Here is a 16,334-nt window from a genome sequence, read left to right as displayed (position 1 = left end):
CTTGTGCGCAGCAGTAAGTTAAAGGTTGCTGGTATCGGCTGAATATGTTGCTGTGAAAAACCAGAAGCCATTCATTTACAAATGTGATTGCACTTTAGTTTACATATTTAAATGTTCAGATATTAAGATGTGATAAACATGATTTGAATGAGGCAAAATAAGATGCTTTTTCTCTCGAATATATTGTTATAATCATTTGTTTCAGATGTAATCATTTTCTGTATAAAAATTGAATTTAGTGTTCAAAAAGTCTTTTTTCAAACTTGAGTCTTGAAAAAGAGGGGGGTCGTCTTATAATCAGGGTCGTCTTATATTCGGGCCAATACGGTATTTCATTAGAACTGGCAAATAATATTGGATATAATTCATTATTTTGGGGTCGCGTGGTAGTACAGCATCGTTCTGAAGATGGTTTCACAGGATTGCATGTCACGTGAAACATTCAATCCCCTGTCGATTGATGTTGACATTTGTTTTCGCGTGCAGGAAGCTCTACTTTTGTCAGACAATCCCTTGGCTGACTGCACCTGCGTGGTGAAGTACAGACGCTCAGTACGCGTGTGCGCGACACACCAGCGTGGACGCTTTCCCCGCTGCCGCCCACAGACTCTCGTGCACCTGATGTCAACTTCAGACGATGGCTGCAACGCGTCACGGTGCGTGATTCATGTCTTCGATGGCCGAATAGCAGACTCCATCTTCTCTGTGACAACCCCACGAAGAGGTAGATGCCCGGCGTGAGGCTTTCCCAGGCAAGTGTTTTCACACTAATTTGCGCACACTGTCGTCGTGAGTAATACCAGAGTGAATTTACCCTTGAAGAGGTTTTCCTCCTAAAATAACTTTGCTTTCTCCTCATTTGCTGCTATTTTAGTTGCCGTGTGCATTCATGTTGCGTTATATGGATCCCACATTGCAAGTGTCCCCTTACCATAATCAATAGTGTAGAATTACTTAATGTCTGTACTGACATTGTAATTGATTTGTTGGAAGCGCACCATCACATTTCCAAAAACACTTAAACATTTCATTTCATGAAACCACGTTTTTCTTATATGCATGATTATCATACATATTCAAATATAGATTGGCACAGTTGTCCCATTTAATTTTTTTTTTTTTAAAATATTGATATAAGGCCATCTTTTCATCTAACTCACCTGGTTTTATTTTTAGTGTAATTGTGCCATTTTTGCATGTCCGTATGTTTGCAGTTTTCATTTCATCATTAATTTTTCCAACGTATCACACAATTGTTATAGCATTACATTGTCAGTCCCATTGGGAAATTGTCACAATAACGTCATAGTAGATTATTATATTGCTATAGCAGATCAGCAGAAGAAATATTACAATATTTCTCTTACGATATGCAGCTAGATCAATTGATTGCCATTGTCATCTTCATATTTAACACATATGACTAGTACAGTGGTTAGCACATCTGCTTCACGGTACTGAGGTTCAGAGTTTCAGTCTTAGTTGGCATATTCTCCCCCGCCTTGCCTTGGACTTTCATCTTCCACATACATGCTTTTTATCTCAGTTGTATTCTCTAAATTGTCCTTAGGTCGAAATACGAGTGTCAGTGGGTGTTTTTGGGTCAATATGTGCACTGTGATTGGCTGGCGAGCAATTAAGGGAATAGCTCACCTTTAGCCCATAGACAGCTGGGATAGGATCCGGCTACCCTGTGACCTTAATGATGATTCACCCTGCGTGTTATGATACTGAAACTATGCGCATGCGTTGCTGGTGGCGGCCATACTGTATTAAGTCTGTACATTTGTTTTGTGATGAGCAGCGCAGAGGAGCTGACGGTTAATGAGAGGCCTTCATCGTCACCATGCCCCCAGGGAAGTATGGGATGCAGGAGGAGTGGGAGCGGGACTACGAGCAAGGCATCAAGATGGACTTCCTCTTGCCCACTGGCATCTATCTCACATTCCCTGTCTCTCACAAGGACACCATCAAGAGCATCAAAACGGTACTGTGAACTCTAAAAACAGTATACTCTATTTTGATGGCCAATATGTCGATGAAAATCAAACGAGCTGAATCATCTCCAATGTGAACGTCAAGTTTGGATATTTAGAAGCCACATTTCTCCTTGGCTTTTTCGCTGTCAAGCTCTTTATGAATGTGAAAGTGCTGTTTCCATGCCAACCGTTCCGCCACCTCAGACAGTGTGATTTAGCTTTGTTTTGTAATGATACTCTTGGAAGCTTTTAAGATAATTAAGAAATGACTCTCAGGTTGTTTTTGTTTTTATTTTGAAGTGCCCCAGAATTTTCAGAGTCAGAAAGTTATTTATCAAATTTTCTTTGTAGTGTTTTATTTCGATATTGTCAGACTTATAGGCAAAAACATGTTCACTCTTTATTTTCTTCTGCATCTTTTAACAGTGTGCAAATTCCTCTGCATTTTATCTACTATTATACTAAACTGGCTCTCAGTCAAAAAAATATTGGACATTTTGGGTGAACTTATAAGGACAGAAAAGGAATTGCTGCCAGTGGACCCCATTCCATTTCCCTCATATACTTTAAGTTACTATCAAAATATACAACAATGTGTAAAGTGAATTTCTTCTTGAGGGATTAAATTACATACGATGATACTATATATATGAAATCAACTAAGATAAAACATAGAGAGGACTAGATATGTGGGGTAAGGACTTTATCAAAACGTTTTCCACGATTAATGTGAATGAAAACCTGTACAACACAATTGGAAATTTGGGGGCTTTTTAGTTCTTTCTTTGTTTCAAGAAGGGAAGTAAAAATAACTAACCGTAATAATGTGGTTGCACAAGCGTTGGAATGTGGCTGTGTTCAGAATTAACCAATTACATTCAAACTCACGGTAAATAGGAGTCAATACATACCCGCCACAGTTTAAAGGACCGATTGGTGGTATTACATTTCAGCTGTTTCCCACACATTATTTGCTTTCTTGCAAAAGCCTGCAGGTTTCTAGTTTTGTAGCTGCAGGCATTTCCCACACATTTTTTTGCTTTCTTGCAGAAACCTGCAGGTTTTGTACTAGTAAGATGGCTGAAACTGAGATTGATTTGATATCATATCATATATTATTTACCTGAGAGATTTGTTTCAACTTTTTTTCAGATGGTTTGGGAAAAGGCCAGAGGGGAGGCACTGTTCACGGCCCTGGGTCAGCCAGATGCATATGTCTTCACTTGCATCAAGCGGACGGGCGAGAGGGAGGAGCTGGAGGAGGAGTCAAGGCGTATAAGTGACGTGCAGCCCTTCATGGGTGTTTTGCGACTGGTGGCCAGGGAGGGTGACCGCGTTGAGAAACTCACCAATAGCCAAATCAGCTTTTTGATTGGCAAAGGTTTGAAAAATTCCCTTTTGATACCCATCACCAGGTAGCTGATCTATTCTCCTTTTTGTGGCTAATTATTGCTATCCAATGCAAAGCATATACCTCATCTCCAGTATTTTTTTTCCTGGCAAAGTTAATGTGCACACATTGTCAGCTGCTCTCGGCCACAGCTCACAGCCAGACACTCACACAGATCCACTTGGTCGACGTCACATGACACCCTATGAGGCCTTCTGTCAAAAGCACACATCGAACACGCAGTTACCATTTTATATGCTTGAGTGGAATTCCAGGTCTGACAATGGTAGTTAGAGTTATTTTTACCTTACCCAAAGCTAGAATAAAATAGAAAACAATAGACTAAGCCTTTATGGGGTCTACAATCTTTTTATATACATTTTTTTTATATATACATAATGTTACATACATACATACATGTTTTATTTATATACATATTTGATTATGAACGGCAACAACAGCCAGCACTATGTGGCAAAATATTTGTGTACATTGGGGTTGAGGAGTCTGTCAAGGAAGGAAATGCTGAGTGCTTTGATTGTGTCCCGCATTGGGTGGGAGTCACAGAGCTGACTGTCCTTATCAAACTGTCCACTTTGCTCCTGTCAGCAGCTGAGATGCTGCAAGTCCAGCGGACCTCTGCTTGGAAAATTTAAAAAAAAGCATGCTGTTTAATGTACTGTTTAAGTATAATAGTTTGTCATGTTTGTATATGTGTTTTTTATTGAAAAAGTGAAACAAACCTAAATTACAGGATTGATTTGGAAGTTTCTTGCTCCGCACACTTCATTTGAAAGTCAGACAGTGCTTCACCAGCGTTTGTCGTTTTCAGGTCTGCATGAATTTGAGGCCCAAAAGAACCATGAGGTGAGCGAGTTTCGGACCAAGATAAGAGCGTTCTGTGAGGAGAAGGCTCAACAGCGGCAGGCATCGCCATGGCAACAGTGGATTACATACATGTTCCCGTGTGACCTGGAGCCATGCTGCTCTCTGCCGATGTGTGGAAAGTCACAAAACACCAAGATGTTCATCAACATCAAGTTTGAGGCTTGTGATGTGAGTTCATATTGAATGTGTCTACATAGTGAAGACATGATGGGGTCACAAGGTACGGATGCCTGTGGGTGTTTATAAGGAAAGGAAGTTTTCGAGGAAATGTGAGCAGCTATACAAGCCCCCTCCCACACCACAAACTTCACGATGAAACTCTTCAAAATCTCAATGAGGAGTAAGATGCAAACGTTAATGTGTGCTAGGAGAGCTTCATGGTGCAGCAGGAACCGCAGGACCTGCCACTGGCTCTGATAAGGAGTGCCCTGAAGAAGAAGGCCACTGTCTTTCGCTCGCTGCGGCAAGAGCCCGAGGATTACACCTTGCAGGTCAACGGCAGGTGGGAGTTCATCTATGGGGAACACCCCTTGTGCCAATTTAAAGTAAGTTTTTAATGAATTTATTCATGTATGGCTTTCACTTGAAATACTTTCCAAATTCAAATGAAGTAAAGAAAATTCATTTCACGCTAATGTAGGAAATTGGCCTTAAAATAGAATGCAGTTTGGATTGTACTAAGACTAGCATCTCTGATTTCCATAGCTGTAATGAAACTAAAAATTTATTTTAGCCCAGCTTGTTCCACGGCTGTCAAGTAGTAGAATAAGGGCAAACTCGAGTTTGTTGACCATGCCCCATTCTAGGTTTGGTTGGAAGCACAGTCCATTGATGCTACCTGCAGGCCTAAGTCATATCAGTCCAGCTAGCAGCACTGCAGGAAGCAACTGCATCCATTCAAGCCCTAACAAGATTTGGGCTGCATTAATCTAGACAGAAAACAAACAGCCTCCCAAACAGAAGGTAAACTGAGCTTAAGGAGCACTGACATAAAAACATGCAAGAAGTAGTTATTTCCAAATTGTGTGAGTTGTCTTTATATCCAAGACAAAAAGAAATAAGAGCACAAAAGACATGCATGCAAGCAGTTTTTCTTTTTCATTCGAATTTTTCCGATAACCATTGGAGCGGTGGTTCTTGACCTTGTTAGAGGTATCGAACCCCACGAATTTCATATGTGCATTCACTGAACCCCTCTAGTGAAAAATAAAAACAATTTTTTTTAAACTCAAGACGTATGTTTTTTTACTGGCGCACAAAATAAACCGTGCATGAACATCACCTTCCCCCCCCCCCCCCCCCTATCAAGAACTACGGCCCAATTAGTATGATCCTTGCATGTGTTTTCAGGATGCTGGACTTCTGGGTAACTTCTTTGGTAATCTTATCTGGCAGTACAAATGGAAACAAGTACAAGCACAAGCTGCCGATTGGTTAATAATATACGTAGGTTGCATTTGGAAATTAGTGGGAGGGGAGCATGCTCTGCCTCTTTGAACACGAGTGCAAACAGGAGAATTTTAAGACAAACTTATTATTGTGCTTTTTTTTTTTTTAATATATCACCATGCATCTTTCTCCAGTCCCTTAATGCAAAGTCACGTCTTTTCATGTCTTTTCTTTATGCCAGTATATTTTCTCCTGTTTGAGAACTGGCCAAAACCCTCATCTCACCGTGGTGCACCACTCCACCATCAGCAAGTACCAAGAGGAGCATGGGAGGATGTGTAGTCAGATGTGCAAGAGTCGGTCTTTGTCCAGACCGCCTCCTCTGCCTGTCAAGAAGGTAAGAGGTCAGCAGGCATTTTGCATCTTTCACAAACACTCGTCTCTCTCTTCCGGTCATCGTCACAGTTGTTCCACTGGGACATTGCGGACTTTGGCACACTTGAAACGTGATGAGCGTCACAATGTAAATAATTGACATTTCATGTCTTGCTTTGACTGTGGATGTAGGCACTGGAGAGCAGGAAGTGGACAAAGTGTGACCCCTGTTCTAGCATTTATATTATCAAGAGCCTTGTAGTATTTGTTGCATTAATTTCTGCTTATCTTATTTGGGAATTGGTTGATAATTGATTTATTGTAGGCGGCTCGGTGACGCACTGGGTAGCACGTCTGCCTCACAGTTAGGAGGGTTTGGGTTCGATTCCACCTCCGGCCCTCCCTGTGTGGAGTTTGCACGTTCTCCCCGTGCCTATGTGCACTCCAGTTTCCTCCCGCATCCCAAAAACATGCATGGTAGACTGATTGAGCACTCCAAATTGTCCCTAGGAGCGAGTGCGGATGGTTGTTTGTCTCTGTGTGCCCTGCGATTGGCTGGCAACCGGTTCAGGGTGTCCCCTGCCTACTGCCCGATGACCGCTGGGATAGGCTCCAGCACGCCCGCGACCCCCGTAGGGACAAAGCGGTACAGAAAATGGATGGATGATTTATTGTAATTGAACTAAAATTAGATCAGCAAAGGGAGATTTTACATATACAGTGAAGTTAACATTCATTACTAATATTGAATAATTGGTTGATTAATTGTAAATATTTTTAAAAATATTTTGTTAAAATACTCAATTTTACATTAATTAATTAATTACATATGTTGTAAATGAATCAACTCATACATTTGATCAAAATAAGCTATTTTACTTATACAGTACATTTAACATTCATTAAACGTCATTTAATAATTGGTTGATTATAAATATAATTAATTATAAAGATGATTTTTTTTTTTAAATTAAACACATTTACAGACACATTTTAACTTGTTTTGCCTCATCAACAAATGGCTCATGTGTTTTAAAATTTAAATGTGGCCCTTAAGTCCAAAGGTTTGCTGTTGTTTTTTATATAACAATAAACTACTGTACTATATATATAATGTTCTAATATGCTTTATTTATCCATCCATCCTTTTTACCACTTGTCCACACTTTATTCATTTGGTTTTATTCTAAATTCTCTTTCAACAACAGTGTTATAAATCACTCATTTGCAGTTAATTATCTAAGTTTACATTATAAAATGTGAACACAAGCAGGCAGAGTTCTGCCTCATCGGCTAGTAAAAGGAATTTGCGTGTGCCAGTCATTTGGCTTTTTGAATGGCAAACTAGGGCATGACAGGTACAGGAAGCTAGCCAGACACGCAGGAAGGAAACGACTCCAACAACAGCATTAAAAGGATTCCTTAGAATCCTTATGATGCATCTTATCTGGTCGAATTCATTTCACTTTCCCACCAAAAGGCAAGGCAAAACAAAAGCACCACAAAGAGTTCTTCTGTTTCTCCTATATTCTACCTAACATGCATTTTGTTACTTGCAACTTTTGAAATATTGCTCAATAGGAAAGTGTAGCAACATGACGTGCGTGCTTTCTATGCAATATAGATGTACACACTGTAGACGTGTGAGGGAATAAATGTCCTTTCTCCTGACTCGCTCATGCAGCAGAACACAACCTCTTTGTGGTCCATCCATGAACCTTTCTACATCCACCTGCTGCAGGGCAGCCGAGTCAATGCCGATGAAGGAATGAAGGTATTGTGTGTATCTGAGTGGATTTCACAACCACTTTGTCTTCTCAATGTCTCAATTTCACTTGTACTTAAAGACCCTTATGCATATATATATATATATATATATGACATGGTTGGGGACTGGGGGGGGATACATTGGTTCTGACCACACGCTTCCCATAATTCATCATAGCGGTTGGTTAATGTTTCAAAACAGGAAGTGGGGAGGGCCTATCTCTGTTTTTGTACATGCCTCATTCTGGGTTGTAGATTCTGAGAAAACCCTCCCCCTCTCTCTTTCGTTTCTATTGTTGATTCATTTAGAGGGCACATCTTGTTTGCTGAAAAATGACACCTTTTATTCAACAATACGCCATATCAACTTCTTTGTATTCCCAGACGCAATACACGTAGGGAATCCTGTCAATGAGTGACTGTGTGTCGTCATATTGCACACTAACCATGTTACCGTTTAGGTTGCTTTGACATGTGTAAGTGCACTTCCAGCTGCTGCCTCATGACTCACGGTAAATGTGTCCCATCACATAATGATCCGTCATGTCAGTTGTTGGCAGGCAGATGCATGAAAACACGCCCCTAGGGGAGATGAGACACTCTTATATTTAGGCAATACAGATATGGGCTATCTTGATTTGGCAAAGGGCAGGACATGAATATTGGCTCCAGTGCTTGTGTATTGAAGGGAAATGCAAAGCATACACCCTTTGACTCATCGCCTGAGTGACACAGGAAACGCTTAATCATCTCGTCAAGCATGTAAATCTTCAACTGTCACTCAAGCTTCCACCCTGTATGTCATGCCCCCGTCCTCTAGCTGTGGTGGGCATTTTGCTTTCAAAATGTCACGTGTCACATATAGTTACCGGTACATTATGTTACTGACTGAACTGGAATGTTTGTTACACGAATTTATGTTTACCTAAACACTTGCGGAATTGTAGTGTAATGTCGTTGGCCTTTAACAAGATAATAACAAAACGATGCTTAACAAATGGGGCGGCAGGGTAGAGCATTGGTTAGCAGGTCCGCCTCACAATTCAGAGGTGCAAGGTTTGATTCCAGCTTCGGCCTTCCTGTCCTGTGTGACGTTTGCATGTCCTCTCCGTGCCGGCATGGGTTTCCTCAAAATCTAATACCTATTAGTATCACCACAGTTTATGAAGGTGTATGAGTGAGGTGCTTAAAAAAAACCAAAATATCATCGCCGATGCCTTTTATATGGCCAATAAGTGGGCCTAACGTCTGGCCATTGCACGTAAAATTGTAACGGGTACTATATTACCAGCGTCTGATGAGTAATGGTCTGAATTACAGTCAAATGTTCTTATTACATTACTTTTGTCTACCCCTCACTCGCTATGTGTTTTCATGCCCCCACCAGCTTGTGGTTCAGGCTGGCCTCTTTCATGGCAGCGAGCTGCTCTGCAAGGTGGTGACCAGCTCCGAGGTGGCAGTGTGCTCTGAGCCGTCATGGGACGAAAAGGTGGAGTTTGATATCAATGTGGAGGACCTACCTCGCATGAGCCGCCTGTGCTTTGCCCTCTATGCCGTCTTCGACAAGGCCAAAAAGCCCAGAGGGACCAGAAAGAAAAATAAGAAAGCAGTAAGTTGTGATGAGTTTGTGAGTACATTTAGATGAGTGTGTGTAGTGTGAAGTCATGTTTATGCTGTGGGTGTGTGCGCTTGTCAATTGTGTGTTCAGTGGGCAGGCTGCGGTTCGTACGCCATCTGCTTCAGCTCTTTTATCTGTGCACGACTCTGAGGAAGTTGGTCAATGTTTTCAAGGAATACTAAATTTATTTTCACACCATTTAGCTTCTGTGGCACCCCCGCCTACTGTGGTGTTCACAACTGACGACTTCCCTTGTTTTATGGACCTGAGTCACGCAGTAATAAAACTAAAGTACGAAACAATGTGTTTCTTGGAAATGTCAGTGCTATGAATCAGCAAATGGCAAATACGCATCAGTAATATCTGGAACCAGTGTTGCCACAGTTACCTTAAATGGCCCACCACATGTTCAGTAAAGTGTGACAACTGGTAGAACCACAGCAGAGTTTTCACACTGCACTGAGTATGTGCCTCACAAACATGGTAACAGTAATGGACTCAGGTCGCCTCACTTCTGCTTTCTGGCAGACTTCTCTCTTCTGTTGCTTGGAAGAGAAGTCTCGCAGACGTGTGGCAAAAAGGCCAACGGAAGTAAAGCACATGGCACATGAATTTTCAACAAAATAGAGTATTTTGGTATCTGTGTTTTTGTAGGATTGTCCAATAGCCTGGGGGAACACCATGGTGTTTGACTACAAGGACCAGCTGAAAACCGATGAAGTTCTTTTGTCCACATGGCCATCTGTTCCTGGTACTTACAGCAATCTGCTGCAATTTTATGCTGTCAAAGTTAGAGATAGAATCTTCCATGTTCTCCGGCTTCATGACAAAAACATGCACGTTAGCTTCAACGAAGACTCTTGAATTGTCCATACGTGTGAATGTGAGTTTGAGCCTTTTGCCTGTCTGTCAGTTGGGATGGGCTCCATCTCACCCACACTGCATACGCTAGAGAAAAAGAATGGATGGATGGAAATAATGTAAAATATATTTTTATATGTTTATACCATCTTTATATATTCTTAAAAATATTTTTTTTTGTCAGGCTCAGACTATTGCCATAAAAAGCATATTTAACCGTACAACCAATGATCTATGTAACTGTCATACAAGTGAAAGAGAGAGAGAGGTTAACCACTTAAATACAACTAGCATAAATAAAATAAAATAAAAGAGGATTCCTGACAATTATACTGTAAGAGGGAACGTGAAGATTATTAAAGTGCAATACTGACACCTGGTGTTATTTTATAGGTTGAGGTGTTGCTGAGATATGGCTAGTATAACATCTGATTTGTGTGGCAGCGTAAGAGCAGTACTGTAATGTTTACGTGCGTAATGTTTTAGCGACTGGATGTTCAGCATCCATCTGTTGGTAACTAATTGGGAAAACAGACAGACAAACACTATTCACACTCACTTTCACACCTCTGGACAATTGAGAGCAGGGTTGGCCAACCTTTTTTGACCCAAGATCAACTTTTCAATGCACTCATTAGGACACGTTCAAACACATCACACGAGTGTAATTTTTCCCACAGATGACAAAAGTGACCTGTTGAATCCGATGGGAACAGTTGAGAAGAATCCCAATGTTGATAGTGCAGCTGGGCTTCTCATTCGCTTCCCGAACATCAGGCCCCACCCTCTTTACTATCCTCCGCTGGACAAGGTGCTCATTATCAAAAACACTTGACATTTGACTTCAAATATATTTCATTCAGTCAATTAAATTGACTCTCCTTCCAGATAAATATTATGGAGACAAACGGCGATGCAGCTGTCGCAACAAAAGAAGAGGTTAGCATCACTATATTTCCTTTTATTTGAGCTCACATTGATATGATGTGGAAATCGTCATCCTTATTTATTCTTATTTTGCTCTCTCCAGAACATGAAGCTGAAAGAAATAATGGACAACAAAAACTACACCGAATTCTTTGAAGACGAGAAGGAGCTGTTGTGGAAGCTCCGCACGGAAGTCAGAGAGCATTATCCCGAAAGTCTTTCCAAGCTGCTCCTCATCACCAAGTGGAATAAAAGAGAGGATGTGATCCAGGTACCCTTGTTCTGTAATTCAACAAAAACGCAGTATAATAAGTGAAAATCTGTTGACAGATTAGAACAAACAAATAATCCTCCTTGGTGGAGCTAATAATCAACATGCAATGTGACTGTTAGATGGTGGGTCTTCTGAGAAGCTGGCCAGAGCTTCCTGCTATCCCTGCCTTAGAGCTCTTAGATTACAGTTTTCCAGATCCTGCGGTCCGTTCTTTCACCATCCGATGCCTCAGAAAGCTCAGGTAGTCAAATCCGTGTTCATATGTGTTGCTCCTCTTTCATGGATGTAGAACATGTTTGCGAAACTCATTCTCTGCCCGCAGCGATGATGAGCTACTGCAGTATTTAATCCAGCTGGTCCAGGTCCTTAAATACGAGTCCTATCTAGACTGTGACCTGACAACGTTTCTGCTGGAGAGGGCCTTATTCAACAGGAGGATCGGGCACTTTCTCTTTTGGCATCTCAGGTGAGGCACGGCGCAGCAGCAAACAGAAACAACATGTGCGTCTCATCTTGATGACTGAACATTGTCTTGAATTTAGGTCAGAGATCCACGTGCCCTCTGTCAGCTTAAGGTTTGGCTTGATTCTTGAGGCCTACTGCAGGGGCAACATCCACCACATCAAGCTCTTAACCAAACAGGTACTCCACTTGTTGTTTACGAATCTGCAAAAGCAATGAGAGCACGCAAACGCTCTGAAAAATCACTGAGTGAATAACATTGCTGCCAACATACAGAACTTGAAAAAATGCACAAACAGACAAAGTCAATGTCTAAGCATTCAAATGTCTTGATTTTATCCATTTCCCATGTACAGAATGAGGCTCAGGGCAAAATGAAGGTCCTCAGTGACTTTGTCAAATCAGGTCCCCAGAAGATGAATGCTGAGGACCTGAAGCTGTTCATCAGAAAGGAGTCAGACGCTTTGTCCAACCTACTGTCACCGCTCAACCCCAGCATCGTCCTCGCTGAGATCTGGTTAGAGTCACAGACACGCGCACACACACACACACGCGCACACACACACACACACACACACACACACACACACACACACACACACACACACACACACACACATTTGAACTCTTGTTGCAGTTTGTAGGTGCACCGAATGTACTATACTACTGTAATACAGCTCTGCAGAATATTCATAGGTCATGTTTATTCATACAAATAATGACCTCATTAAAACCAGTCAATAAGATTTTGCCATCGACAGTATGATTACATTGAACCCAAATTACAAATAATGCAACGTGGCTTTAACAAAGTGATTGACTGGCAACTAATCCATGGTGTCTCGTCGGCTGCCTTTCGCTCACAGTTTCTGTAACTGGTCAAGTAGATTCTGCTTTATGGACGTCTCCACCATTCACTGTACACTTAGTGAACAACGTAATATCTGCGTCGTCATTTAAAACTTTATGCGCTCACTTTATGCGTGCTTTCTGTTGCAGTGTAGACAAGTGCCGATTTATGGACTCAAAGATGAAACCACTCTGGTTGATGTATAAGACTCCCTGGACTCAAGGAGACATGATGGGCATCATCTTCAAAAATGGGGATGGTGAGTTACACACACACATGCACGCACACACAAACATTGGATTATATTACAATTAAAGAATTAAATTATTCCACTCCCTCATTGTGCAGATCTTCGACAAGACATGTTAACCCTCCAGATGATACAGCTCATGGAGAATTTGTGGAAGAAAGAAGGACTGGATCTCCGGTAGGGATCAAGAGGTGTTATTTATTGTCATGCCCAGCATCCCCTGGAAGGACTGTAGTGATCGGTCTGTCTTTTGAGAACAGAATGATCCCATATGGCTGCTTATCCACTGGGAACAAGATGGGCTTTATCGAGGTGGTGAAGAGCTCAGACACCATCGCCAATATCCAACGAAACAACAGCAACAGTGCCGCAACTGCTGCCTTTAACAAGGACGCCCTGCTCAACTGGCTCAAATCTAAGAATCCAGAGTGAGTATCCAGAAAATTACAAAAAATACATTTTGAAATAAACACATTCTAAGGGCTCAAAACTACAAGGAACCCTCGCAGCTATTATTATCAATATGCAGCATTAGGGGCCCAAATATGATTAAATCCTTGATGCCGCTTTTGCCTGTGAACATGCACCGTGCAAAAAACAAATCCCATGTTTCCAAGATGGAAATGTCTCTTGTTTTTAGCAGCAGGCTCATTCTCCTTGTTTTTCCCCTTCACCAGAGACAAACTGGAACAAGCAATCGAGGAGTTTACGCTGTCTTGTGCTGGCTACTGCGTAGCAACTTACGTTTTGGGCATCGGGGACCGTCACAATGACAATATCATGATCAGGGAAACTGGACAGGTGAGCGACACATGATGTACAGTAAGGCATGATATCTGCCACAAGGTGGCGTGGCTGCATTCTTTAGTGTGGAGCCACCTTCCACAAACTTTCATGGAAAGGCTTTTAGTCGATTGTTGCTCTCAGACAATCTTGTTGAAACTGCTGAGCATTTCTCCAGTTATGTGAATGGTCTACTGTTCTTTAGTTGTTTCACATAGATTTTGGACATTTCCTGGGCAACTTCAAACGTAAACTGGGCATCAACAGGGAGCGTGTGCCTTTTATTTTGACATACGACTTTGTCCATGTGATCCAACAAGGACGGACGAACAACAGTGAGAAGTTTGAGAGGTACAATTTTATTTTTTTAAATCCATAAGGGGTTCTGTGTTTTGTGACAGAATATTGTGTCATTGTTGTCAGGTTCAGGGAATACTGCGAGCGGGCATATAAAATTCTGTGTCGGAATGGGACACTGTTTGTCAACCTCTTTGCGATGATGAAGGCAGCAGGACTGCCTGAACTCTCTTCCTTCAAGGATATTCAGTACCTAAAGGTTTGCACAAATGATCCCAGTCACTCGTCTTATAATTACATTATGACGTGTTTTGTTGTTTCCCCAACAGGACTCTTTAGCTTTGGGCAAATCCGAGGAAGAAGCGCTGAAAAATTTCAAAGTAAAGTTCAATGAGGCTCTGCGAGAAAGCTGGAAGACCAAAGTCAACTGGATGATGCACTCTCTGGCCAAAGATAACAGACCATAAAGCATACCCAAGCGAAACTAAAATGACAATCTTACAAACAGAAAAGGCAAGCCATCACAATGGGACATTTTACAAATGGTGTTCGATGATTGTTGACGATTGTTTGCCTCCATCGTGTGAAATAATAGGCAACCAAGGACACTGAAATAATGGTTGGAATCAGAGATGAATCATCCTCAACTTTGCACTATACAAAGTACGCTGTCTTTTTTGGACTAGAGTAAGGATACGATCAGATTTATTTGTATTTTATTTAATGTTAAACATTTGTACAAACATATTTTTGAAGGTGTTTTACTGCTGTTTAAGTTCATATGCAGTGTGTTGCTTTTTCAGTGCCACTAGTTGGGAAGATTTGATAATGGTGTTTAATTGATTCATTCAAGAGTGAGGCCTTTAGTTTGTGTGAATCAGATTGTGTTGCACTGTTTAAAACTTTGTTTAAAAAGTTAGAAAGTTTATTAGTATTATTACTGAATGTATTTTTTATTCATTGGTGCCACGGACAGAGATTAGACTGATGAGACATGTTGAAGTGCACAGCAAAGAAACATACACTCGCATCATTTCATCAACTATGAAAGGATGAAACTTTTGAGTATATTTTAATGCGATGCAGTATTCTTTGTCTGGTTGTGCATTTATTGATTTCTGATAGTGAAGTCGCATTTTGACCGTATTTCTGAGAGATGTGACAGATTCCAGTCATTCCAGAGATTGTCTTTGCTGACCAACATTTTCCTGTTTGACTGCTGTTTGTAACCCGCTGCAGAATCTCGCCTTTTCTTTTTGCACTACATCGTTTCATTCCATTGAATTTTTATATTGCTTTATGTGCTTTGGATGGATGGATGGATGGATGGATGGATGGATGGATGGATGGATGGATGGATGGATGGATGGATGGATGGATGGATGGATGGATGGATGGATGGATGGATGGATGGATGGATGGATACGTACCCCTAATTGCTGATGATGTCATGGTACACTCATCTGCTTTCAGTGCAGTGTGCAAGGCTTCAGTTCCCCCCTGCTCAGTGATGGTGGCAATGTGAGTTTTTGGCATGTGATTGAGTGGCGACCTGTCTAGGGTATATTCAGCCTTCCTCCCAGAGGCAGAGGGGAAAGGGTTCATCTCCCAGCAATTCTGTGTACAGAATAAGCAATATAGAAAATGGATGGATGAACACATTTCAGTTCCTCTCAACTTAATCTCATTTGTGTTTACATTGCTAGCTATTCATCTAATTAAGGAGGACCATTATGGTTTCATTGCTATCGTGCTTATCCACATTAGGGTTGTGGGAGCCTAGCCAAGCTGAATTTGGGTGAAAGGCAGAACTGGTTGCCAATCAGTCCCAGGGTCTATTTAGACAAACAAGCATTCACACCTATGGATAATGTAGCATCTTTGATGAACCTAAGAAGGATGCGTTGTAGAATGCGAAAGGAATCCAATGTCCCTAGTGAAACAGACAAAGTCCACACGAGAAACCCGGAACCAAAATTCATCTCAGAATTGTGATGCAGGCGTGCTAACCACTTATACCACTGTGTTGTCTGGGCGTAAAAAAAAAGACATCTGTGAAGCCTCTTCCGGGGTGACCATGCTTTTTCAAATCGAGACCTATTTCTTTGGTACTGATTGATTACTATGAAGGTCAGACAGCTTAATTAACACTTCCAAGACATCAAAGTTACTCAAATGACCTTATATGATGTTTTTATTAATAATGGCTGATATTTGTCTGTGT

General features: G+C 41.3%; 1 protein-coding gene across 3 annotated transcripts; it reads left to right on the top strand.

Moving 5' to 3' along the window:
• Window positions 1-537: 537 nt before the first annotated feature.
• On the top strand, window positions 538-15,374 carry pik3cd (phosphatidylinositol-4,5-bisphosphate 3-kinase, catalytic subunit delta). 3 transcript variants are annotated; one of them, XM_037275610.1, is made up of 23 exons: window positions 538-752; window positions 1,805-1,987; window positions 3,132-3,360; window positions 4,202-4,425; window positions 4,626-4,802; window positions 5,888-6,043; window positions 7,709-7,795; window positions 9,176-9,397; window positions 10,061-10,157; window positions 10,948-11,078; window positions 11,156-11,206; window positions 11,298-11,465; window positions 11,588-11,709; window positions 11,791-11,934; window positions 12,011-12,110; window positions 12,287-12,447; window positions 12,930-13,039; window positions 13,129-13,207; window positions 13,291-13,458; window positions 13,708-13,831; window positions 14,019-14,164; window positions 14,237-14,369; window positions 14,440-15,374. In XM_037275610.1, exons 2-23 carry the CDS (start codon window positions 1,847-1,849, stop codon window positions 14,575-14,577), a joined length of 3,108 nt encoding a protein of 1,035 aa, XP_037131505.1. In that variant the 5' UTR covers window positions 538-752; window positions 1,805-1,846; the 3' UTR covers window positions 14,578-15,374. The 3 variants fall into 3 exon arrangements, with proteins under 3 accessions (XP_037131505.1, XP_037131497.1, XP_037131513.1); XM_037275602.1 differs by having other exon boundaries at window positions 7,706-7,795; XM_037275618.1 differs by lacking the exons at window positions 538-752; window positions 1,805-1,987; window positions 3,132-3,360; window positions 4,202-4,425; window positions 4,626-4,802 and adding an exon at window positions 5,203-5,220 and having other exon boundaries at window positions 7,706-7,795.
• The last annotated feature ends 960 nt before the right edge of the window (window positions 15,375-16,334 follow it).

This window comes from Syngnathus acus, chromosome 2 (assembly GCF_901709675.1).
Source record: "Syngnathus acus chromosome 2, fSynAcu1.2, whole genome shotgun sequence".
In the NCBI taxonomy this organism is placed as follows: domain Eukaryota; kingdom Metazoa; phylum Chordata; class Actinopteri; order Syngnathiformes; family Syngnathidae; genus Syngnathus; species Syngnathus acus.
This window is presented reverse-complemented; position numbering and strand designations above follow the sequence as displayed.

What these genes read in the sequence shown, in the direction of transcription:
- pik3cd (XM_037275602.1), top strand. Translation starts at nt 1,847, where the DNA reads ATGCCCCCAGGGAAGTATGGGATGCAGGAGGAGTGGGAGCGGGACTAC. An exon ending in CCATCAAGAGCATCAAAACG is followed by an intron (nt 1,988 to 3,131) that starts GTACTGTGAACT and finishes ACTTTTTTTCAG; the next exon opens with ATGGTTTGGGAAAAGGCCAG. An exon ending in CGATGCCTCAGAAAGCTCAG is followed by an intron (nt 11,710 to 11,790) that starts GTAGTCAAATCC and finishes CTCTGCCCGCAG; the next exon opens with CGATGATGAGCTACTGCAGT.